The sequence below is a fragment of the Eleutherodactylus coqui genome, chromosome 4 (assembly GCF_035609145.1).
Source record: "Eleutherodactylus coqui strain aEleCoq1 chromosome 4, aEleCoq1.hap1, whole genome shotgun sequence".
Classification (NCBI taxonomy): Eukaryota; Metazoa; Chordata; class Amphibia; order Anura; family Eleutherodactylidae; genus Eleutherodactylus; species Eleutherodactylus coqui.
The window spans coordinates 31068835-31094828 of NC_089840.1; the positions used below are offsets into that span (position 1 = coordinate 31068835).

Consider the following 25994-nt stretch of genomic DNA (forward strand, 5'->3'; position numbering starts at 1 on the left):
CGTGTTTCACGCATCTCCTTGCATTTGCGCATCCCCCGTTGACTTCTATGGGAACTTTGGGTGTCCAAAAGCATTTTTATTTTTTTTTTCACAACCAAAATGCGCAGGAAAAATACGCACATGTGAACAAACCCGTTGAAATCAATGGATTCAATTCTCTGTACATTGCGCTCGCACATACGCCCGTATGAAGGAGACCTAACTTGTACCATAAAAGCCTGGTCCAGCCGCCCGCCCGCATTGCCCTAATACTTTTGCACTATATAGATTCGCCTTTTTATTGTTGTTCCAAGCTATTGCTTTTCCAGGTTGTCGTTTGCTGCCCTGCAGAGCATCGCTCTCTTTACAGCCGCAGAGAGCAGCTACACAAGAGCTTTTAACCTGAAAGGTTTTGCCCCGGGCTGCTCTGCGCCGTCCTGCAGTCTTATCTGCAATGTGAAGGCTGCAGGTGGCACTTTGATATAGAGAGTGTATTACGAGGCATTATATTACGGTGCGGATGGCACAGCCGGCGCCAGAGAGACTCTCTACATTCTAATATTCTTATTATCTACTAAAGGCTGCCGGTAATTACCTGTGCGGACTCCGACACGTCTTCAAGGAAGCGGGAGAATCTCTGAAGATGCTGCACGTATTCTTGGGTGCGGTTGTATTAGATGGCGGATCTACTTGTATGGAGTCGGCATTCAGCATGTTCAGTTATAGGACATTTCCTACTGCCTGGATTCTGCCATACGTTGCACCGCTTTGGGCAGATATCAATTTACACCTCCTTCACACGAGCGTTCATGAATTTGCGGGCGCCTGAGCGCTGCGTATTTGCAGAATGAATGACGCTTTTTGCGCGCACGCATCAGTGTTTTTACTGTACTTTTTCCATCCACAAGGTATGTTCATTAATTAGACTAATGAGTCCCGGATATGTTCTTAGTCGCGCATCATCTAGCATATTGCGCCCACATTTGCGCATCCCCATTCACTTCTATGGGAACTTTTAGTGTGCAGGAAAATAGAGTATGCTACGTTTTTTGTGCGACCGAGAAATACACGTATGTGAACAAACCCACTAAAATCAAGGGCTTCTATTCTCATATTGTACATGCAAATTTTGTGAGCGCTAATACGCCCGTGTGAACCCGGCCGTGGTGTCATCTTGGATTACATATGTCTTTTCTGGTCACTTTTAGGGCGGCTTCACCGGAGCGCGTTTGCACGTGCATTGCGCAGAGAACAGAACCCATTGTTTCCAATGGGTTCATTCACACCTTTGCTTTTGTGTGCGCGTTTCGAGCGTGAAAAAAAAACTGTGACATGCTCTTTTTTTGTGTGCATTTGCGCACCTAAGGCACCATAGCAATCTATGGAGGTGCACAAATGCGCCACAGATCCCTGCAGGGAAATTAAAAACACCGGGGACTAATTAGGCTTTTGAAAAATATGGCGCGGGTGCGAATGGTCCCCAGCAGCTCAAAAAGTACAGTAAAATGTGCTAAAACACACAACCTACACAGCGCAAAAAGTCTCGCTAGTCGCCCTTAGTGTGTTTGCACATTGCGTTTATAGGAAAGCATACGCAGCGTGTTCTATGGTCATGCATATAATGCACGAAAATGGCGCATAATAAACGTCATTGCTCATTGAAATCCATGGAAGCATGTTTGCGTGTTTTTGGCATACGTAAAAACGCAAAGCTCATCGCACAAATGTGCGCATAAATACATGCACACCCTTGTGAAGCCGCTACATTTAGGGTACTTTTACACGAATGCTGCAGAATTCCTGCATCTAAAATGCATCGCGGCCCGATGTCTACATCGGTGGTCAGAGGCGGACGGGTAATAGAAGGCGGCGCTGCCACGGAGATCAATGGGTCAAAGTCTTCTATTACACTTCTGGCTCCGACCACCTATGCGGACGGATGGCTCTGTACTTCTGTCAGCGGGCCTGAGGATCAGCTGACCAGTGGGGATCCCGGGTGGCGGATCCCTGACGATCGTCTATCCCGAGGATAGGTCATCAATAGAAAAAAGTGAGAAAACCCTTTCAGGTATGCCCGCCCACAGCGGCGAATTTCACAGAAAGTTTGCATCAGATGCAGAGCTACTAGTGTGGATTTTGATTCGAAATCAGCTGCGTATTCACAGCTAATTTCAGAAGATACCGCGCTCTCCTCCAAAGTCGTTGTGCTGTCAGCGCTCCTCGACACCCAGTACCTGGTACCCGAGTCCGGTAGTGAACCCAGCGCCGCTGGTCAGGTTATGCCACTTCCATATCACCCGACCAGCGGCACTTCGCACACAATATGCCACTGGGTGTCGGGGAGTGTTAACAGCGCAAAGACTTCGGAGGTGATGGGAGCGCGGGGTCTTCTGACATTAGCTGCGGATACGCAGCTGATATCGGGTCAAAATCCGTAGCAATGGTACAGATTTTGACTCTGTTTTCGATGCAGCATTTGCTGCTGAGGAGAGTCCACAACATTTATACTACATGTGGACGTTCCCTAAAACAGTTTTGATGAATGTGCCCCATGCCTTGTACCATCCAGTGTAATATCCCTTCAGACAGAATATGTAGGGCAGAATATGGCTGATCGGCTTTAATATACTGGAGCAATGATAACCGCCCGGCCCAGCGCGCCCCGCCGCCATCCTTCATGATCACACGCCGCTTCGTGACTTCTTCTTTGTGATCATAAATTCTGACAGGATGATTGAGGGCCGCAGGTTCCTGGATGTGATAATTGACGTTCTGTCAGATGAATAATCTGGAAATACAGCTTGTATACTCTCCGCCCCCTTGTCTAATATCGATCACCTAAAAGTCAATATGATCATTACAGCCTCTGGCAGAATGGAGAGGGAGATTTCATTTGAGCAGTCCATCCCGCCGGAGCAGTCCATTCACAATGGCGGGTTATATATATTGCGTAGTGATGTAATCATGATATACAGCGCTTTAGAATGCACAGTTGTGATCAAAATGATTCACGCCCCCTTGCCAAATTTATAAAACTTTAGCTGTTTGCAAAAAACAACGAAACAAGAACAATTTGAATATCTCAACACAATTGATTAGAGATGAGCGAGCATACTCGCTAAGGGCAAATGCTCGAGTACCTGCCCGCTCGTCTCAAAAGATTTGGGTGCTGGCAGGGGGGTGGGGAGCGGCGGGGGAGAGCGGGGAGGAACGGGGGGGAGATCTCTCTCCCCCCCCGCTCCTCCTGCTCACTCCCGCAACTCACCGCTTACCCCTGTCGGCACCCGAATCCTTTGAGACGAGCGGGCAGGTATTCGCAAAAAGCAATAGTCACTCAAGTATTTGCCCTTAGCGAGTACGCTCGCTCATCTCTACAAGTGATATAACAGGCGGTTTCTCCAAATTCATCACAAAATGCCACATTTTGGGCTCCTTTGCACGAGTGCTTTCCATTCACATATCTCCCGTTTGGCGACAATCCTTGTACACCATCTTGGCGTGTCGGCACACATAATACACGCCAAGACAGTGCATGCCGCGTTCTTCTTTGCACGCACATTCCGCACTCTGTGTGTGAGAGGCACAATTGTAAGTCAATGTAAGATTAGTACCGCATATTACACACACAAAACCCGCACCCATAATAAGAGGTAAAATACACTCCATGTACTCCACTACATGTGAGAGAGCCCTAATGACTCCTGCAGTCTTAGGCTGCCTGTCCACAGGCGTTGCGATTTCCGCCCGGGAGCAGGAGCCGGCAGACGGATCTCCGCGGTCAGCCTATCTGCCAGATAGGCTGACTGCGGAGAATCGCGGCACTTCGCAGCATGCTGCAAATTGCCGGCTGCGAGCGGAGAATCGCTATGATTCTACGCTCGTAGACAGGGGGGCTGCGCTTTCCGTAGCCACGCAATGGAAAGCGTGCATTGCGTTCCCCGCGGCCAGATTATCACCGTGGGGAACGCAATGCAAACCCACCTGTGGACAGCCAGCCTTAGAGTTATTTATGACAAGGGTCTTTAGTGCTTAGTAGAGCACTTTTTGCTGTTATGACCTGCTGCAAACATGATGCATAACCATAAATCAGCTTCTGACAACGTCCCGGAGGAATCCCACCCTGTTCCTCATGGGCAATGTCCTCTAGTTTTCTAATATTCTTGGGTTGGCATTCTGCAGCCGCCTTCTTCAAATCCCACCAGAGATTTTCTATAGCATTCAAGTCAGGCAAGTGTGATGGCCACTCCAGAATCTTCGAGGGCTTCTTCTGAAACCAAGCCTTGGTGGACTATGAGGTATGCTTGGGATCATTATTGTGTGTCAGCTTCCTCACACAAGACATGATGTTTTCTCCTAGGATGTCCTGATGCTGCAGGTTTTCAGCTTCTTCTTCCAGACATACTGATGATCCCGAAAAGTTTCACTTTTGGATCACGACCCCATAAAACAGAATCCCAAACCTTCTATGGCTTATTTGTATAGTTTTGAACTTACTGGAACAGTTTTTTCTTGTGTTTTTAGGTCAGCTGAGGTGCACAGTTTGGAGTTCGGCCATGAAAACCTTCAGCATTTAGTAGGCTCCTTACTGTGTAAATGGAAACCTCAGTGCCCGCTGCCAGCAAATCTTGCTGCAGGTCTTTTGCAGTCACTGGAGGGTATTTGACCACCTGCCCTCCGCAGGAATCTGATAGCAGATGGTGATAGTTTTCTGTCTGCCATGTCCGTATGTAATCTTTCTGGTTAGCCAATAAAGGTATCACCTGTATAGCACTTTTGTCTTTTTTATACAAGACTATTTCATATCACAAGGGTTTTTCTGGCTGGTACAGTAGCACACTATTCTTGCTCTTCACTCCGCCATGTGCAGCTAGTGTAGCCAATGTTCATTTCACTCTGAGTTTTTCAAACTGCTTCCAACTGTATCTCTAGTTACATTCAGTGCCTTTGTACCTTTTTGTATCCTTTCCTTGTCTGTGTAAGGAAATGATTTCTTCTCTATCTTTTTGGACCCCCACTCTTGACTTATTTTTAAATGCAATTAAAATGTCAGTCAACAAAGCCTTCACCAGTTCAGGTATTTGAGTTTTATCTCAAGCACACCCGATGCAACTAATGAAGCCCTTGATTAGTTACATCAGGTGTGCTTGAGGCAACAGGTGTGTTTGCTTTGCAACTGTGTACTCATATTACTTTATTCAGGGGGGTTTGAATAATTCTGAAATTATTTCGAAATCCGAAAAAAAAGGAATTGGCCTATCAATGCTTGCTACAGTTTCTACACAAAATCCATACTGGCTGCTGTATGTAGATTTGGGTGGATCCACATGAAAACCTGCACCAGAACTCAGAGGCTCAGCCTTGGAGTTCTGCTATGGATTGAACTGCCAGATCCAAATGAGAAGAATCCAATGAGGACATGACCATAAAATGTCCATATGAACATACTCTAAAAATGTCCATATGAACAATAATACCCCTAGAAGATTGTTTTTGACAGCAGTTTTTGGTGATTTTCTCCAAAAAGTTTCGCTGTATTACAGAACAACACTGTAAGCTTCATTTAGGATATGTTCACACAAGGCAGGATTGCTGCAGATTTCCCATCCTGATTTGCAGATGGAAATCTACAGCAGAATATAACGGCAAAGTAGATGGGATTCACAGAACTTTCATTAATATGCTGTGTAATTGGCTATGGATTAAGGGCTCATTCACACTGGCGTATTTACATGCGTATTTTCGCACACAGAGAATAGAACCTATTGATTTCAATGCACAGGAAAAGGGAGTAGGTCCAGCGTAGGATAAAAACTCTTTCTCTTTATTAGAAAATCCAGACAAGCATGGAGGATCGAGAAGCATGTGCCATCATACATGTTTCAAGCAACATGCTTGGTTGAAACATGTAAGACGGCACATCCTTTTTGTTTCTCTATGTCTGTCTAGATTTTTCAATCAAAAGAAAGAGTTTTTATCCTACGCTGGACCTACTCCCTTTTCCTGTGCATCAGTTGTGGTTTGCAGCCAGTCCTTGCGTGGGAGTGACTGCGGAGGAGCTGGTTTCTGGTTTACATCTCTATTGATGTCAATGGGTTCATTCGTATTCCCCTTTTTGGTGCAAGCATTTCTCACACATAAAAAAAATAGGACCTGCTCTATTTTGCACACCAAAGAGCCCCATAGAAGTCTATGGGGAGTGTGAAACTTTGCACGCAATATGCAACGGTATGTGCAAAATACTGCCGTGGGGAAAAAAATAACACATCTGGACGCCATTAGGCTAAAGAGCTTTTTAAATAAAGTCGCAGGTGTGTCGCACGCCAATGTGAATAGACCCTGTGCGTGCAAAAAGGGGACAGTACAATTGTATATATGCGCGCAAATCAACCGCGTTCACTGCACAAATACATTGCACTGAAGCATACATATTTGCGCATATACCCGTGTGAAGGACCCCTTAGGTGACCAAAAAAAGGCAGTGTGTATGAACACTTCTGACACACCAAAGTTTACTGTACATATATAAGTACATAGACACACATGAGCTAAGGACAATTAAAATAGTGCATAAAACACTGAACATGCAGTAACGGTCCCCACAGTATGTGAATATACACATTCCGAAGAAAAGGCCAATACTGAAAAATAATAGTAATGTGGAACAATGTCTAGTATAATGCAAGCCTACCACCATCTCTTCTCCATATAGGGAGCCCAGTACTATGAATAAAGCATTATAGTTGGGGGCCCTGTTACAGGTTTTGCATTGGGGCCCAGAAGCTTCAGGTTATGTCTCTGTGCAGAATGGTTTAGGTATGGGTACGGGTACAGATAGAGGGGGGAGGGGCCAGCTCACCTTTTGCATCAGGGCCCCTGAGCCTTTAGTTACGCCCCTGCATACCCCTAATAAACCCCAATGCTGGGCGACCTGTCACAATATTACAGGATAATGAGGGATAGAAATCCTAAAGTGCAACCCTGTCATCTATGATATACGTAAAAGAGCATATGCAGAGATCTTTTAAGCAAAGAGCACTGGGATCGCATATAAGACAAACCTGAGATGCATCGGAAGGTAAATAACCTAATGATAAAGGAGGGAAAAAGGGGATGAAACCCCACGTGTATCACCCTCTCCAACTGGAAGACCTTCCTCAAGGGTCACAAATACACACCATATCCAAATTGTTGCAGATTTTAGTGCAAATTACCTGCGGATCCACCCACAACAAAATCCTCAGATAGGGACAATCTCTAAAAATATTTAAAAAAAACTCTAAAATAACAACAAAATATTTACTGTTCTCCAACTTCTCCCCGATCCCTGCAGAATCTCACCTGATGCCCCACCGGTCTCTCTTGGCCTTCAGTGATAACATGTCGTATAGAAACATGACCACTGCAGCCAATCACAGGCAGCAGCAGTCACATGGTTTAGGACATCATCTCTGAGTGATAGGACAGAGCAGTGGGGCAGCAAGTAAGTTTCTGCAAGGGATCTGGGAGAAGGTAAGGGAATGTTTTTTGGGGTTTTTGTTTTTTTGCTTGATTTTTAAACTGTTCCACAGTGGCAAATCCACAAGTAACGACCCGTCCGCACCGACATGAAGAACATATACACTTTTATAGTAATCTTTATTAAATGTCAATAAACTATTGCAATTTAAGGGCTAATGCCCACGGAAAAATTTATGCCGTGTTCCCTGCAGTGTAAATCCGCAGCGGAATAACGCAGCTATTAGGTTCTATTGAACCTAATAGCTCAGTCCTCACATGTGGAATTCTGCCACGGATTTACGATGCGTGCGGAAGAAAAAATCACGACATGTTATATTGCACCACGTTTTTCCGTGGCGGGAGGTCACTATTAATATAGTATTAATAGAGACCGTGGAAAAAGCCGCAAAAGGCGCATTTTTCCGCGATCGCCAGCGGGGACTTTTTTGTTTATCCCTGTAAAACTGCGGGTATAGCCCGCTCCGTCCGTGCGCAAGAGCCCTAATACAGGAAAATCTGGGAATTCTGGGTCTTCTGTGACAGGGCTTGTGCTGAGAGCTCAGAAAAACGTATGTGTGAAACGTATGCAAATGTAAATCCATACTTTTCCCATTGACTGCAATACAAAAAGAGTAAACATTTGTATCCGCTTTTTTTGCGGGACAGTAAATCGTAGTAGGCTAGGCTTTTCGATCCCACCGAAAAAATTGTATGGTGACGTCTGCTTGGCCTAACATCATACATATGCATTGTTTGCCTATGTTTAACCCACTATAATCCCATCCGTTTTTTGGACATTGTGATCAGCGCTAAATCTGCACCATAGTCTTCCAGATTTGCTGCTGTGGAATTCCCTGTGGATTGGTTTGGAGATTCCCCCCCAAATGTACATTCCAATGAGGACGTTCTACATCAGTGAAATAGGGGATAAATGTTTTTACCGCTTTGTAACATGATTTCGCTTTGTCTTCGTCCCGCAGAAACACGACGGCCATTTTACAGTCATCCAATTGGTGGGCATGCTACGAGGAATTGCCTCAGGGATGAGATACCTCTCCGACATGGGATATGTTCATCGGGATTTGGCTGCCAGGAATATCCTTGTCAACAGCAACTTGGTGTGCAAAGTTTCAGATTTTGGACTTTCAAGGGTGTTAGAAGATGACCCTGAAGCTGCCTACACAACCACAGTAAGTTCACAGGGACCTGTAAGTGTTTTATATCCAATATCAGGACAGATGACATATCTCTTTATGCAGCGGGGGACTGGGAAACCCAAAGTGGCCCTGGAAAGAAAGATTACAAAGTGGCCCCCATGTTGTAGGTGAGCCCAAACCGGCAGCAAGTGGGGCAAACACATGTAGGCAGGGGTTCGCAAACCGCCAACTGCAGGCAAGTTGGTGAGGAGAAGGCTACGTGGCTTGCATAGTTCGCCACAACAAATTTTGTACGAAGCACAGAACATGTTGGAACTAGTGGTATCTATTAACCCTTTGCAATCCACTGTCTGACGTCTGAAGAGATTCTGATTGAAGGCTGTACAGCTCCGATGTCAGAAGGTATCCGGTAGGGTATTCTTACTGTATATTACTGGCCGCTCTGTTGTCAGGGGGCCTCTCCAGCATGTCCCATACTGCAGTACTCGCTCTAGCCAGCAGACAGCGCCATTGTATAATGCCAGAAAGAGAAAGCCCCCTAGGAAACCCTGAATCACAAATTGGATTGCAAAGGGTTAAGGTGACACTTTTTAACCCATTATTGACATAAATGAACACCACAGATCTCTTAAGCTTTTTGACAGACATTTATATCATGGGTCCTGTGCCCATATGATCACCCCATTAGCCCTGTGTTGACTGTCACCTTGGCCCTTGCTATAATTGGCAGGAGCAGAGAAAACTCCTATCCTGGTCAGTTAACTCCCGGGATGTCACAGTCAATAGTGACCACAGCATTTTGGTGGTTATAGAGAAGAAAGGAACACTATGTAAGGGCTAAATAATACTGCCACACTATGATCAAATATTTCCACCACATTGTGGCTGCATAATACCACCATACTGCTACTGAAAAAAAACATGAAAAGACCAATTTTACTCACCTAAAGTGGTACCAGATCTGGACAGGCGCTCTGCAGATCAAGTGATTATGGTACCATTATATTCAGTGATCACAGGTGATGGATTTGTTCACATGTGCTTTTCTCCTCCATCCAGTTCAGATCACCATGATGACTTCTCCCAGCCACAACTTGTCTCTGCAGAATTGGAGATATAAATATCTTTGACTCCTCAGTTCTCCAGCATGCTCCCTATGTTTTCAAAACCTTCACACAATCATCCTGTCCATGTGCACTAATTTAAGTATTAGGCCCCACCGAAAGAATAAGAGCCCTAATTATGTCTCAATCACTAATAATGCCCCCTTTTTATGCCCTTATCGGGAATAATGCGCTCCACTATAGCCCCATCATTAATAATGCCTTCTTGTTGCTCTGTAGTTAATAATGCTGCCCTTTGTTCCCTTATTGCCCTTGTCAGTAATAATGATCCCCCTTATTAACTTGTCAGTAAAAATGCTGCGCCTTGTTGTCCCCATCAGTAATAGTGCTCCCCGTGTCCCTGCTGTAAAATTTAAAAAAACGGTATACTCAACCTTTGCTGTCTAAGCTGCTCCGCTCCAGCCGTTCTTCCTTCTGCTTCAGTTCTCCCTGACTTCCAGGTTGTATGGTTACACATGACCGCTGTGTCCAATTGGCCGCAACAGTCACATAGCACATGAATGCGCACACAGTTGGAAGTCAAGCAGAACCTCACCGGAGAACAGTGAAGAAGGTGACTATATGGCTTTTTTTGTTTATTTTCAGCCTCACCCAGGACCAAGTCTTAAACTGGAGTTTTATGAGGATGTCCGTACACTGTGTATGGGTCGTACAATTTTTTCACGTCCGACACACGGGAGAAAAAAAACGCTAATGTTTCGGAGGCCCTAGGCAGTGTTTCCCTAACTTGTCGTCGCAGCCCCTAACAGGTCATAATTTAAGAACCCCTGTGGCAATGTCTGAGGCACTGACAATAATTCTATTACCTGTGCAATACTGAGGAAATCCTGAAAACATGACCTGTTGGGGGGTTGTAAGGACTGGAGTTTGGGAAAACACTGGTACAAGGCATGCACGTAGCTTGCAGTCTCTCCCTGGTGTCATATAAGAGGACAATGATGGCTGGAGATTTTGATACGGAGTCCAGGAGTAGTGATGGGCAAACTTTTGAAAAGTTCGGTTGGTTCGCCAAACTTTTATAAAAAAATTTAGTTCTGTCTAAATTTGTTCAAACCGAACCGAATATTTACCGAAACCCCTAAAACTGGTGTGTAATGCTGTCTAAGAGCCATCACAGCCCTATATAACACTATGACAATGCCATACATGGCTTTATGGCTCATAGACAGTGTAACACACCAGAGTTTGGGACTAGTGTTGAATGAACTGAACTGGTAGAACCGTTTTGGGCAGAATTTTGCTGAAAAGCTCAATTTGGGTTCGTACCAAGCCGAACTTTAGCAAAGCTTGACCCGAACTAGGGTTCTTCTAGTTCGGTTCACTCGACACTCTCCAGGAGCTTCCAGCCATGCTTCATCCTGGCATCTGTATTTTCCACCTCTTCCATAACCTCGCTGTCCTTGGCTCAGGATGCACATTACACTAAATAAAGTTTACAGTAGTCGAATCCTGTCCAGCGAGGCCGAGCCAGGGTTTCTGCTTGTACCGCAGCAGAGATGATTGCAGTCTTCTCGTTATTGATTATGTTAACAGCAGTGATGTGGCGGACTGCCACGTACAGAAGATCCTCGTAAATGAACGTACTCCGCTGTTTATTCATCTTCACATTTAATTATTGCCACTGATTTATTCATTAGACAACTCACCCAGACTCCGTCGCTCATTCACTCCCGGCCTTGTACACAGTCATCTTATTAGGAAGTGATGGGAGAAGAAAACTGCAGAGATTTCTCAGAAGTGCCTTGTATTGTACTACGGTTTGTGGATTATCAGTCTTAGTACTCAGTTGTACAATATACAGATTATCACTGTGGCGGTACTACATTTTCAGAGCAATACATTATGGATTATCACAGGACTATCATTAAGAAACAAGAATTAAGCATTATTATATGACTAGGGTATTGCAGATGTACTTACCTAAAAGATGCCTTCCTTGGACCCCTTCCGCTTCGCCTCCATCCCAATTCCATTAAAGGGGTTGTAACGAGATGAGCGAGCATGCTCATTCGAGCTTGATGCTCGTTCGAGCATTAGCATACTCAAAGTACTTGTTACTCGAGCCGAGCACCATGTGGTGCTCGAGAAAATTTTGACCCTCTCCTCCCCACCTGTTTTCCATGGAGGCGTGGCTGCTGCCGGCAGCTCCATTGAAAACAATGGTCTGCCGGCACCCCTAATTGTTTTTCATGGAAGGGCTTTACATATAAGCCCTTGCCTATAAAACAATAATTTTAGTGTAAAAAAAAAAACAAAACGCCCTCCACCGCTGCCGTGTCCCCCGCGGGGATGAAGAACACATCTGCTACATGTGACAGATGCAGTAGAGGAATTCTTCAATTCCCTACTACAGCTGCCACACATGACCTCAGCCAATCAAGATCAGGACTACAGAGCCAGGGACAGCACGGAGAAGGCGCATCTGAGCCCTGGCAGCTGAAGGGAGGTGAGTATCGTTTTTTTGTTTTTTTTTTACACTATTTTTCATGGTTTTTCTGGGAAGTGCTTATATTTAAAGCCCCTCCTGAAATCCAGTTACTGAGGTGCCGTCAGCAGGATCCTCTACAGATGTGGCAGATGTAGCAGCAGGGAATTCTTTTTACTAGCAGGGATGAAGGACACGGCAGTGGCAGTGGGTAAAATTTTTTTTGGCTTTTTTAACACAAAAATTATTGTTTTTTAGGGAAGGGCTTATATGTAAAGGGGGTGCCGGCAGACCTTATATGTAAAGGGGTTGCCGGCAGACCTTATATGTAAAGGGGGTGTCGGCAGACCATTGTTTTTAATGGAGTCGCCGGCAGCACCCGCGGCTCTATTGAAAACAATGCAGAGCATCGAGCACCTTGAAAAATGCTCGAGTCTCCCATTGACTTCAATGGGGTTCATTACTCGAGCCGAGCTCTCGAGCATTACAAAAAGCTCAGCTCGAGTAATGAGCACCCGAGCATTTTGGTGCTCGCTCATCTCTAATTGTAACACAATTGATTTTTATCACCTATCCTAAAAGTCTGATCACTGGCGGACACCCACTAATCCCAAGAACAGGGCACTTATGTCCCTGTCTTCTCATCACTGCGGCCTCACTGCACCCACCCGCAGTGACATAGAGGTTAAATGAAGTGGTGGTCACACAAGTGTGGCGCTTCTCCATTCATTTCAATGGGGCTGACGAAAATAGCAGAGTACAAGCACTCGGCTATATCCAGCAGGCCTTTTAAAATTGAATGAAGCAGCACTGTGCATATAGCCAGCCCATTCGGGGGTTCAGTGAGTAGGAGTAGGCCTTGTATCACCTATCTTAAGGAGGCAGTTGTGGAACAGTCCCTTTAAATAAAAGCTTGTGACGCCTCGTGGCGATGGAAAATGAGCGGCCATTGCAGCTTCTTTAGTAAATAAAGAGAAAATTACAAAACATTTATTAAATAATCCTCATAACCTGAATCAAAACTGAATAAACCATCAATAAGCAGACGAGAAGAATTGGTGGACACTGATGATGACCCTTCATCCTGCAGTACTTGGAGGATGACACATGTTTAGGTACAAAATTCAGCGCTGATTAATTTCTTAACTGGTTTAGGTTTAGAGGATTTAAGATGTGAGCCCGGTGCTGCTAAACAATGCCCTTCATTAATTGAGCAAGTGTGACTGTCTGTATAAAAGCAGAGGTTTGGGCAGTTTGCTGGTCTGGAGCATTCAGATGTATAATAACACAATGCGCGGAAAGACATCAGCAATAATCTTAGAAAACAATTGTTGCTACCCAGATATTTTTTTATTGTGTCCTGATATGTAAAACCATAGAATTCTAAGAGGGTGTACTCAGATTATTCACGGCCCCTATATTTTCTTACTCTGCTGTTTTTCACTGCACTGGGGAAATTGGTTTTTTTACAAGACCCTTGTCACTTCTAGGGCTGGGTCTGGATAGACGGAGCAGTAGCCTCCGGCCACCAACTATCACATGACCACTCATGCCGCTCTGCCGCTATTCCATGCGCAGAACTCATTGAGCATATTTATGTATGTATGAGAGTAGAGAAGACTGAAGTACTGTAGCTGCTTCTGTCTGCTCTCCAGGGTCCTCAGCAGTCTCTGACTTTCAGGCATCCAACATTTGGAAACCAGAAAGCTCAGGCAGTCGGCTTAAACTTGTGTCATAGGTATCCATTGTCTTGGGTTTAAGGAACAGGAATGTCCACCGTAAACTTACATTGGGTGGTCCTTCAAGCAAACTTTTGGTTTCGGGACAAAATTTTGCTCCGATGCACAGAGGTAGGAAGGTGTAATTTCTGCAGTTATTCTTCTCCGCCGTTCTTGTTGATCCATTGGTTCTGGGTTCCATTTTTAGCCTTCCAAGATGGCTAACTATCTAATGCATGCTGTGCATTGCTCTCAGATTGGTCAGTTCTGATCACATGAGCAGCTCTGGCCAATCAGAGACCGGATATAGTGCATTGGTAATCTAACATTACCTATGCACTGTGGAGCTGAGGTAGTCTGAAGATTGTGTCAGCCATCTTGGATGGCTGAAAATGGGACCTAGAATTGGTAGATTGGAGGATCAACAGAGATAGCAGCTGCGGGCAATATACCTCCCTACCCCTTTGGTCCTGGGCCAGAATTTAGTCCCAAAGCCAGAGGGTCACTTTAAGTGCGTCATATATCTTTATAATGGTCGAAGCTCAGCTTTTCTGATAGCTCCAAATCTCCTGCTTGAACATCCTGGCATCCTACAGCCACCACTAGGGGGAACTCAAGAGTTAACTGCATACTGTTTTAGACTGAACTCAGTAACAACACAGTATGCAGTGAGCCCTGATGCTCCCCCTAGTGATGACTACAGGCAGTTATTATTCTTGATGTTTCTGAAGTGGCTTTGGAGTACTGTATCAAAAAAACAGCACTCCGTCAGCTATAGTGATATATTAGTAAATTAATGAGCACCATTTTTTTTACCCTAGCTAGGTGATAAAGGAAAGATATTTGAGATTGGAAATTCACTTTACTGCGGCTCCTGAGTCCTAATAGAAAAATGTGACGGGCACCCATTCTGGTGCCATTACTAATAATGCTGCTGATTTGTGCAGTAGAAGGTCTTTGCACGCCCTCCTTTCCCCGGGGACACACACGTGCAGCTGTACCCTCTGCACCCCGTATAGCTGTGGGCACACACGTGCAGCTGTACCATCTGCACCCCGTATAGTTGTGGGCACACACATGCAGTTGTACCCTCTGCACCTCGTATAGCTGTGGGCACACACATGCAGCTGTCCCATCTGCACCCCGTATAGTTGTGGGCACACACGTGCAGCTGTACCCTCTGCACCCCGTATAGCTGTGGGCACACACATGCAGCTGTACCATCTGCACCCCGTATAGCTGTGAGCACACACGTGCAGCTCTACCCTCTGCACCCCGTATAGCTGTGGGTACACACGTGCAGCTGTCCCCCCTGCACCCCATATAGCTGTGGGCACACACGTGCAGCTGTACCATCTGCACCCCGTATAGTTGTGGGCACACACATGCAGCTGTACCCTCTGCACCCCGTATAGCTGTGGGCACACACGTGCAGCTCTACCCTCTGCACCCCGTATAGCTGTGGGCACACACGTGCAGCTGTACCCCCTGCACCCCGTATAGCTGTGGGCACACATGCAGCTGTACCATCTGCACCCCGTATAGTTGTGGGCACACACATGCAGCTGTACCCTCTGCACCCCGTATAGCTGTGGGCACACACGTGCAGCTCTACCCTCTGCACCCCATATAGCTGTGGGCACACACGTACAGCTCTACCCTCTGCACCCCGTATAGCTGTGGGCACACACATGCAGCTGTACCATCTGCACCCCGTATAGTTGTGGGCACACACATGCAGCTGTACCCTCTGCACCCCGTATAGCTGTGGGCACACACGTGCAGCTCTACCCTCTGCACCCCGTATAGCTGTGGGCACACACGTGCAGCTGTACCCTCTGCACCCCGTATAGCTGTGGGCACACACGTGCAGCTGCACCCCCTGTACCCCCATATAGCTGTGGGCACACACATGCAGCTGTACCCTCTGCACTCCCATAGAGCTGTGGGCACACACGTACAGCTGTACCCTCTGCACCCCGTATAGCTGTGGGCACACACGTCCAGCTGTACCCTCTGCACCCCGTATAGCTGTGGGCACACACGTATTGCTGTGCCCTCTGCACCCTGTACAGCTGTGGGCACACACGTGTAGCTGTACCCTCTGCACCCTGTATAGCTGTGGGCACACACGTATTGCTGTGCCCTCTGCACCCTGTATAGCTGTGGGCACACACGTCCAGCTGTACCCTCTGCACCCTGTATAGCTGTGGGCACACACATGCAGATGTACCCTCTGCACCCCGTATAGCTGTGGGCACACACGTGCAGCTGTACCCTCTGCACCCCGTATAGCTGTGGGCACACACATGCAGCTGTACCATCTGCACCCCGTATAGTTGTGGGCACACACATGCAGCTGTACCCTCTGCACCCCATATAGCTGTGGGCACACACGTGCAGCTCTACCCTGTGCACCCCATATAGCTGTGGGCACACACGTACAGCTCTACCCTCTGCACCCCGTATAGCTGTGGGCACACACATGCAGCTGTACCATCTGCACCCCGTATAGCTGTGGGCACACACGTACAGCTGTACCCTCTGCACCCCGTATAGCTGTGGGCACACACGTACAGCTCTACCCTCTGCACCCCGTATAGCTGTGGGCACACACGTACAGCTGTACCCTCTGCACCCCGCATAGCTGTGGGCACACACGTACAGCTGTACCCTCTGCACCCCGTATAGCTGTGGGCACACACGTACAGCTGTACCCTCTGCACCCCGTATAGCTGGGCCGCTGAGCTCTATCACCGCCATTCTTCAGAGATGCTAATTCTGGGTCATCAGCAATCTATTGTTCAGGCTTCAGACTCTTCATATTCTTATACATTCAGGATCCGGAATCACCGCGGCTTCACTTACTGAAGGCGAGTGCTGTAGACTTCACATCTCATGTTCTTAACCCCTTAGTGGCCTACTATGTGCCTCAAGGAACAAGCGATTTTCATTGGTGCATTTGAAGAGACATAACTGGTTGACATAGCCGTATATACCTTGTTTTATGTGGGATGAGTTATACATTTTAACGGCTCCACTCTGGGTTACATACGTTTTATGACATTTTTTGGCGGGGAGATGGAAAACCGTCTAGAATTCCGCCATTGTTGCGGGTTCTGTTTTTACAGCGTTCGCCATTCGGTAAAAGTAACATGACTTGAAGAATTTATTGTTCAATTGCTAGGATAGTACACTGCATTACTTATGCAGTGTATTTTCCTAATTTTACGACAGCACCCTATTAGATCCAAAGGCAGGACGTAGTAGGCTGAGTTACATGTCAGACATGGAGACCTTTGTCAGGCTTCTGCCATGGAAACCAACTGGTACCTTGCGATCGCACTGTGGGGTGCCAATGGGTGACGGAAGAGTCATCTGCTTAGATATTGCTGTTACTATTGATTGTGGCATGTAAGGGGTTAACCTACCAGGATCTGAGGTTACTTCATTCCTGGCTGTTAGAGCAGGAGCCTGGCTGTCAATAGTCAGCCTTAAAAAGATGTTAATTAAATCCTATTAGTGAGGTCAGTAAAAAAGTCGTATCGGCCGTCACTAAGGGGTTAACCCTTTCCAATCCACTGTCTGATGTCCAAAGACATTTTGATTGAAGGCTGTACAGCTTCCGATGTCGGAAGATGTCCGGCAGGGTATTCTTACTGTATATTACTGGCTGATCTGTTGTCGGGGGCCTCTCCAGCATGTCCAATACAGCAGTGCTGGCTCTAGCCAGCAGGTGGCGCCATTGTATAATGGCAGAAAGAGAAAACCCCATAGGAAACCCTGAATCCAAAATTAGATTGCAAAGGGTTAAAGAACATCTCATAGCGATCCTCCACAGTTGCGTAACTATTGTCCACCCGCTTAATATGAGGACATTTGGAAGTAAATTATCATTTGGCCATACAGTTTTGGCGTTATTAGCCTTTTTTATCTTGTTGATCATTAGACTGATAGAAGAAAACTAGTTATACTGGTTAGTGCTTGTGGTCGGTCTGGTCATCATCAGGGACTATTAACGCCCTGCTGCCACTAATATCTAGAAGGAAGTTAAACACCTTTCCATCCCTTACTTTCATATCCCTAGGCCAACAGAGGTACAGAATCCTGAGTTACTCATCCTAAATTACAGCATGTAGTACATCCTAGAGCTGCGTTTACAATTCTGCAGGCTTCAGAGCTGAAATTCCCCAGCATTCATTTCTTGTTCTTTATCCGCATAGAACTTTGAGGGACATGTTTTCTGCACTCCAAGCACTGGGCAGTAACCATATAGGTCAAAGAAATGAAGCCGTTAAGAGTGTCTCTGTAGATAGACTGTCTTCAATAACAAGCTGCAGAATTGCGAATGCAGCTCTAGAGCATAAAACAGGCTGCAATGTACAAAATATTTAATATAATATGTTTCCAATATTACTATAAGCATCTAGCAAAGATAGTGAGTCATACAAATATTGCATATATACACTCAGTAGCTACTTTATTAGAGACCCCCATCTAGTAGAGCGTTGGACCTCCTTTGGCTTTTAGGACTGCAGCAATTACTCGTGTTGTAGATTCCACTAGGTGATGAAATAGTTCTGCAGGAATACCGGCCCCTGCGGACAGGAAGGTTCTTGTAGTTGCTGCAGATTATATGGAGGTGCTGACATGTTCTGATCAGCTGACAGGAAGGGGTCATCGATTCATGCTGCTTGTGCCAAATTCTGCCCTCTCATCAGCACGGGGCAACAGAAATCTGGATTCCTCTGACCAGGTGATGTTTATCCATGTTTTACCCACTAGAGTCTCGCCTTTAGGTTTCTCTTAGACGCAATGGCGCTGGAACTGGTCATCTACGGTTAAGCCCATCCGTGCTCAGGAACGGCGAGTTGTGCATTCGGACACATTAGTTGGAGCACCAGCGTTGTATTTGGCTGCTGTTGACTGTGCAGCGCATGTTGGTCAGAATGGTTCCCCCTTTGAGCATTTCCAACACAGTGCACTTATAACATAACATAATATGACTAACACTGTTGTGTTCAAATCGCATAAGCAGGGGTTGTACAGTTGTAAGCTATTGATGGCCTGGGATAGGTAATTAATAGTAGATCAGACGGTGCCTGTTGCCCACAACCCCCCACCATCAGCTGTTCACTGGGCTGGTGAGCTCGTGCTCTGAGCTGACTTCTGCAGGAAGCAGAGAGCTCCATTCACACTGCAGTGGCCAGGCATGGTATTGCAGGTCAAGTTCTCATTGAAAGGAATAGGAACTTTGCCTGGTATACCAAGCCTGATCATTGTAGTGGGAACAGAGCTGTATGATTCCTGCACAGGCCAACATAGTGCTCAACAGCACCGGCCAAACAAACAGCTGACTGGCAGGAGTCCCCAGCGGCCAACCCCAACCAATCTATTATTGATGACCTATTATGAGGATAGTCCAGCAATAATTAACAACTGGACAGCCCCTTTATGACAATTAGAAGTGGTTCAATTTTGTCCAAAGAGGTGCTGAAAGTTAAATGTTTCTTTATGTAGCTTTTACCTTGTGAAGGCAGCAAAGCTCTTCCGCACTCTGAAAGGATGGACACATAGAAAAGACTAAACGTGGCATTATACAGACATTAGATTTTATGTACATAATCCTAACTATACAAAATATAATATTAGGACAATAAAGTCTTACAATGAAAACCCCAATCAGCACTTTTATATTTACTTGCCGGCAGACGGGACTTTGGCAGACAGACTTGGCCTGAACTCGGCATTTATATGAGACATTTCGCTCAGACCGCAACAGAAAAATTGCTCCCATAATAGTAAAATAAGGCCTCGTTACTCCATGTAAAGCAGCTTCCTTCCTGGTGACAGATACATAATACGGCTGTAGAAATTGCTACGACTATAGGTCTAATAGTAATCAAAGCATCAGGAGCGGCATGACTTAGGGATATTGTCCTCGAATGGGACACTTACATGATTTTTCAATGGAGATATTGGTTGCAGCATATCCTTCCACACGTAAGGTCTACTAGGGACAGATCCGGGCCAATAGAGACTGTTAGGGCGAGTGATGAGTGATTAGTGGAATAATCAGTTTGTGCCGGTATTCGGCCTATTTCATGAAAATCACCGTGAATCAGGATGGTCGATTCCGACTCTATTAAAGTCAATGGGAGTAAAAAATCTAGTTCACTAGCTCGCTCTCTAGAAGGTCCCCAATGCAGCCAAAGCCCCCCAAATTGCATGGCAATACAGCCACACATGGGGGGAACACTGTGCTCCTTTTAAAAATTGGTAAAAAATAGTGCCCAATGATGTAGAGGTCAATCGAAGAACATGGGTGCCACTGAAAGCAAAATACAGCCCACTTGGGGTCTCCGAGATTAAAAATTGTGCCAAGGAAGACAGTAGGTGGGGTGCTTGTTTTAAAAGCAATGTCATATATTTCTGCCGGATGAACACAACACTCAACGACGGTCCTGCTCCAAGGAACAGCTGTAGAGCTACCAAATATTTTGCTACACAAGACAGCTGGTGTGCTACTTGTTTTAAAAGCAATGCCATAAAGTTTGCAAATTTTAAGTTTTACCAGGTGAACAAAACACTCAAGCACGGACCTGCTCCAAGGGAAAGCTATAGAGCTACAGCTGTTTCTTGTGCTCTAGAAAATTTTCATTTTGGGAGGAGGTGGAAATATGGCGGAAGCAGGAGAAGGAGAGCAGCAGCAGTTTGACCACCAACAACACCTTGATGGCAGAGTGTGTTCCTCATGGAAACATGAGAGCTTTAGCTCCATATTACCATATTGACATAGTATTCATTTGGAGGAAAGTAGTAGGACGAAGCATGTTGGAAGAAGAAGAAGAAGTAGTAGAGCAGCAGCAGTTCCAGCAGCAGCAGCACCTTGAAGGCACAGTGTGGTCTTTGATATAAATCTGTACTCAGGCATATGTGAGTAAAAATTGCCAGCGTGCTAACTAATCAGTGTAATCTGCCATAGGGGTGCAGAAGTCAGGTGAAATCCATGCCTGACTCATTTTTATAAACATCAAATGATCTAAATTGTCTGTGGACGGGTGGATGCATCTGTTAGTTATCACCCCCAGCTGTGCTGAACACACTTTCTGGTAGCACATTGGCTGCGGGGTAGAAAGCACCTCTAAATCATGTTGGGCAAGCTCTGGCCACTTGTCCAGCTTAGACATCCAGAAGTCAAAGGGGCCAATGCTATGTCTGAGTACATCCACACGAGAGCTGACATACTCTTGGACCATCATGGATAAGTGCTACCTGTGACTGTCAGTCCTACTATGAGCTTTTTCTACAGGTTGAAAAAACTATGCCCCATCTCTGTTGGACATCTGCCACTGGTGGTGATGCTGCTGCACTGGTTTCCTGCTCGACCACTGTGAACCACAGAGCTGCTATCCATTGGGAATCCAGCCACAGCCATGGGGAAATGCTGTGCTCAATTTGCTTAACAGTCTGTCCTGATAGTGCCTCATTCTGAGGTCTGATTCCACTGCCGAAATGAGGTTTGTCATTTTGGCCTTGTAGCGGGGATCAAGGATGGTGGCCTCCCAGTAATGATTTGATGTTTTGATGTGGGCTATGTGACGGTCCTTCTGCAAGCACTGCAGCATAAAAGTACTCATATGCCTCAAAGTACCTAAGAGGTACCAAAGAGGTAGTGGAAATTCTGGCAATGCGGGGTATATAACCTAGTAATATGTACAGTAAAGTTTTTGAGTTTTCTGCCAAAAACGTGTGCCGCCTCTATCAGGCCACTGCCATGCCATTCACAGGATCTAACCAGCAAGTGACCTAGGTTGAGTGACAACCTTTATAGGCAGTGTAATGGCTGATATTATTGGTTAGATTAGAAATCTAGAATTTATACCAAGAGAAATGGAAAAGTTTTATGCAATATTACAACTTTCTACAAGTGAGCTGATATAGGAGCGGACTGTCTGTTCTGTATCTCTCTGGAATATGTGTCTGCTCAACATAAAAGCAATAAGCAAAAATCTTCCCACTGACACAAGACGTGAGAAGAACATGTCTATTTCATGCTATACTGCACATCTCTATTAGACGGCGACGCTGAATCTGGGCAGGTTAGACGGCAGAGATCCTGATATGTCATGTGCAATCATAAGTCAACCCAACCAACAGCACTTCCTCTAATATAATAGGAAATAGGAGACATCTCAGCATTTAGTACATTCTAAGGAGATGTGTGGCTATTCCCCGGACTACATTACAACGTGCCCTTGTCTGTCCATCCATGTCCTCTTATGTTTGAGAATAACTTCCTCTGGAATACTGTGCATTGATTTCCACTTTCTGCTCTGACCCACGTTCACCTTTGTGTCAGTCCATCCATTAATACTTTAGCCGGTGAACCAGACGAGAAAGGGAGATGTTCACTTCCCATGTTTACAGGGAGCTGCCTACTCAGCAAGACGCAATAGAGCACATTAATATGTGCACACCGTGGCATACGGCGGAGGCTCAGTAATAGCGCTATTTCCTGTTTTTCTAGCATGCATTCATCTCATAGACTTCTGCTGCTGTGTGCACCATCAAGGGTTCACTGACTTGCTGCTGAGTATGTACTGCGCTGCTCGCAAAATTCTGCATAAAATAGTATACTGTAATATAGTATAACGATTGTATACTGTAATATGATAGCATACTGTAATATGATAGCTTACTGTAATATGATAGTATACTGTAATACGATAGCTTACTGTAATATAATAGTATACTGTAATATAGTATAACAATCATATACTGTAATATGATAGCATACCATAATATGATAGTATACTGTAATATAGTATAACGATCATATACTGTAATATGATAGCATACTGTAATATAATAATAGTATACTGTAATATAGTATAACGATAGTATACTGAATATGATAGCATACTGTAATATAATAGTTAAAATATAGTATAAAAATAGTATATTTTTATATAACAATGGTATACTGTAATATGATAAACATATAATCTACTGTAATATGATATGACAATACTATCCTGTAATATAAAATAATGATATACTGTAATATTATAAAACAATAATATACTGTAATATAATATAACAGTCATACACTATAATATAACAATAGTTTACTGTAATATGATAGAACTCTAGTATCCAGTATTATAATATAATGATAGTATAGTGTAATATGATATAACAATAGTAAACTGTAGCATAATAATAATATGCTATAATACAACAGTAGCATACTGTAATATGATATAACGATAGTATAATGTAATACGATATAACAATAGTGAACTGTAATATGATATAACAATAGTGAACTGTAATATAATATAATAGTATGCTCTAATATCCAATAGTATCCTGTACTATGATATACATTAGTATACTGTAATATGATATAACAATAGTGAACTGTAATATAATATAATAGTGTCCAGTATTATGATATACAATAGTATACTGTAATATAATATAATAGTATGCTCTAATATCCAATAGTATCCTGTACTATGATATACATTAGTATACTGTAATATGATATAACAATAGTGAACTGTAATATGATATAATGATAGTGTCCTGTATTATGATATACAATAGTATACTGTAATATGATATAACGATAGTGTCCTGTATTATGATATACATTAGTATACTATAATATGATATAATGATAGTGTCCTGTATTATGATATACAATAATATACTGTAATATGATATAACAATAGTGAACTGTAATATGATATAACGATAGTGTCCTGTATTATGATATACATTAGTATACTGCAATATGATATAACGATAGTGTCCTGTATTATGATATACATTAGTATACTGTAATATGATATAATGATAGTGTCCTGTATTATGATATACAATAGTATACTGTAATATGATATAACGATAGTGTCCTGTATATGCAATAGTATACAGTAATATAATATTAATATGCTCTAATATCTGTAAAAATGTTCAACATCCAATTATTTACTGTGCAGAAAGTTTAATTTCATTGCAGGTTTTTTATTTAGTTTTGTCTTTTATAAATACCGGGCCATTAATTAAAAGGTAAGAAAGTACGTTGAGTTGAGGAGACTAATAATGAAACGACGCAAGCGGCAGAGAATAAATAATGAGGAAGGGCGAGTGTTCAGAACATTGTGTGGGCAGAGCAGCCACCAAACCTGCTATTTAGGAAGCAACACATTCTGCAGGCATCACGCACGCCGTTGTGGAAACGGCACACAAGTGGAGGGAGCTGTTCTCCTTTGTTCTGGAGGAAGCGCTCCCGCCGCACCGGATGTTTCTTCATTTCATTCTTTTTTATAATGAAAACTAAACCTTTTAATCGCAAAATACAAATAATTTGTTTTAAAGCGTATTTTAGCAGAAGAGATGAACATTAGTTATAAGAGATTCTCATTAAAGGGGTCTTCCTATTAAAGATATTTAACCCTTATCCACAGAATAGGGGAATCTCCAATCTGCCTCTAATTAAGGGGCTATTGAGTGTATATTCATGTGTTTACTTAAAACCAATACTAAGAATCTGCAGCTGCGCCTCCCTCCTCCCCTCCTCCTCCGCTAGTAGTCACTGTATGACTCTAGATGGAATTTTCGATGACTGAAGGGGCGTCTGACATTTTACAAGGCACCTGTAGGAAGAGAAAGGGTAACTCAAGGCTGCGGGAAGGGGCAGCAGATGCTTCTCTCCTCATATTGTACATGATGGTATACTGTAATATAGCTCTAGCATACCGTAATATAACGTAACAATAGTAAACTGTAATATATTAATAGCATACTGTAATACGATATAACAAGAGTAAATTGTTAAATAACATAGCAATACTATATTACAATAGTTTACTATAATATGACATAACGATAGTATACTGTAATATAATAATAGTATACTTTAATATACCGTATACACTCAAGTATTAGCCGACCCAAATATAAGCCGAGTCAATAAGTTTAACCACAAAAAATTGGTAAAACTTATTGACTCGAATATAAGCCGAGTAGAGATGAGCGAGCGTACTCGGTTCGGGTGTTTTTGCACTCGAGCACCGCTTTTTCCGAGTAACTGACTACTCGGACGAAAAGATTCGGGGGGCACCGGGGGTGAGCGGGGGGTTGCAGAGGGGAGTGGGGGGGGGAGAAAGAGGGGAGAGCTCCCCCCTGTTACCCACTGCTAGCCCCCACTCCACCACGCCGCCCCCCGCCCCACCCCGAATCTTTTCGTCCGATTAGTCAGTTTCTCGGAAAAAGCGGTGCTCGAGTAAAAAAAAAAAAAGCAATACTCACCTATCAGCCAGCGTCTGTGTCCCCCGACACATGCTCTCCCCGGCGGTGCGGCCAGCTGCTGCAGTCTTCTCCCCACTGTCTTCTTCCTGGCTTGCTTTTCAAATCCCTGCCGTCAGGGCTGTGATTGAATCGAGCACCAGCCAATCACAGCCGATGATCGATAAACCAATCACAGCCATTCAGAATGACATCACTGAATGGCTGTAATTGGTTTATCGAGCACCGGCTGTGATTAGCTGACGCTCGATCTAATCACAGCGCAGATGGCAGGGATTTCAAAAGCAAGCCAGGAAGAAGACTGCAGCAGCTGGCCGCACTGCCGGGGACAGCATCACGCCAGGGACACAGACGCTGGCTGATAGGTGCGTATTGAGGTTTGTTTTTTTTTCTTTACCTCACTCGAGTATAAGCCGAGGGGGGCTTTTTTCAGCACATTGTTTGTGCTGATAAACTGAGCTTATACTCGAGTATATACGGTAATAAAAAAATAGTATACTGTAATACGATATAAAAATAGCATACTGTCATATAACTATAGTATACTGTAATATATAACGATGGTATAATGTTATATAATGATACCATACTGTAGTATAACGAAGGTACACGGTAATATAACAATAGTATAGTGCAATATAACAATAGTTTACTGAAATATGATATAACGATAGTATATTGTAATATAATGATGGTATACTGTTATATAATGATATCATATTGCGGTATAAGGAAGGTATACTATACTGTATTATATAACAATGGTATACGG

The 25994-nt window shown here is 44.3% G+C and overlaps 1 protein-coding gene across 1 annotated transcript in view; it reads left to right on the forward strand.

The window, feature by feature from the left end:
- EPHA6 (EPH receptor A6) overlaps positions 1-25994 on the forward strand; it is an 822408-nt gene that overhangs the window by 761110 nt on the left and 35304 nt on the right. Inside the window, exon 13 of the mRNA XM_066599154.1 lies at positions 8457-8666. Within this exon, the coding sequence (XP_066455251.1) occupies positions 8457-8666 (210 nt within the window). The remainder of the gene's footprint in view (positions 1-8456; positions 8667-25994) is intronic.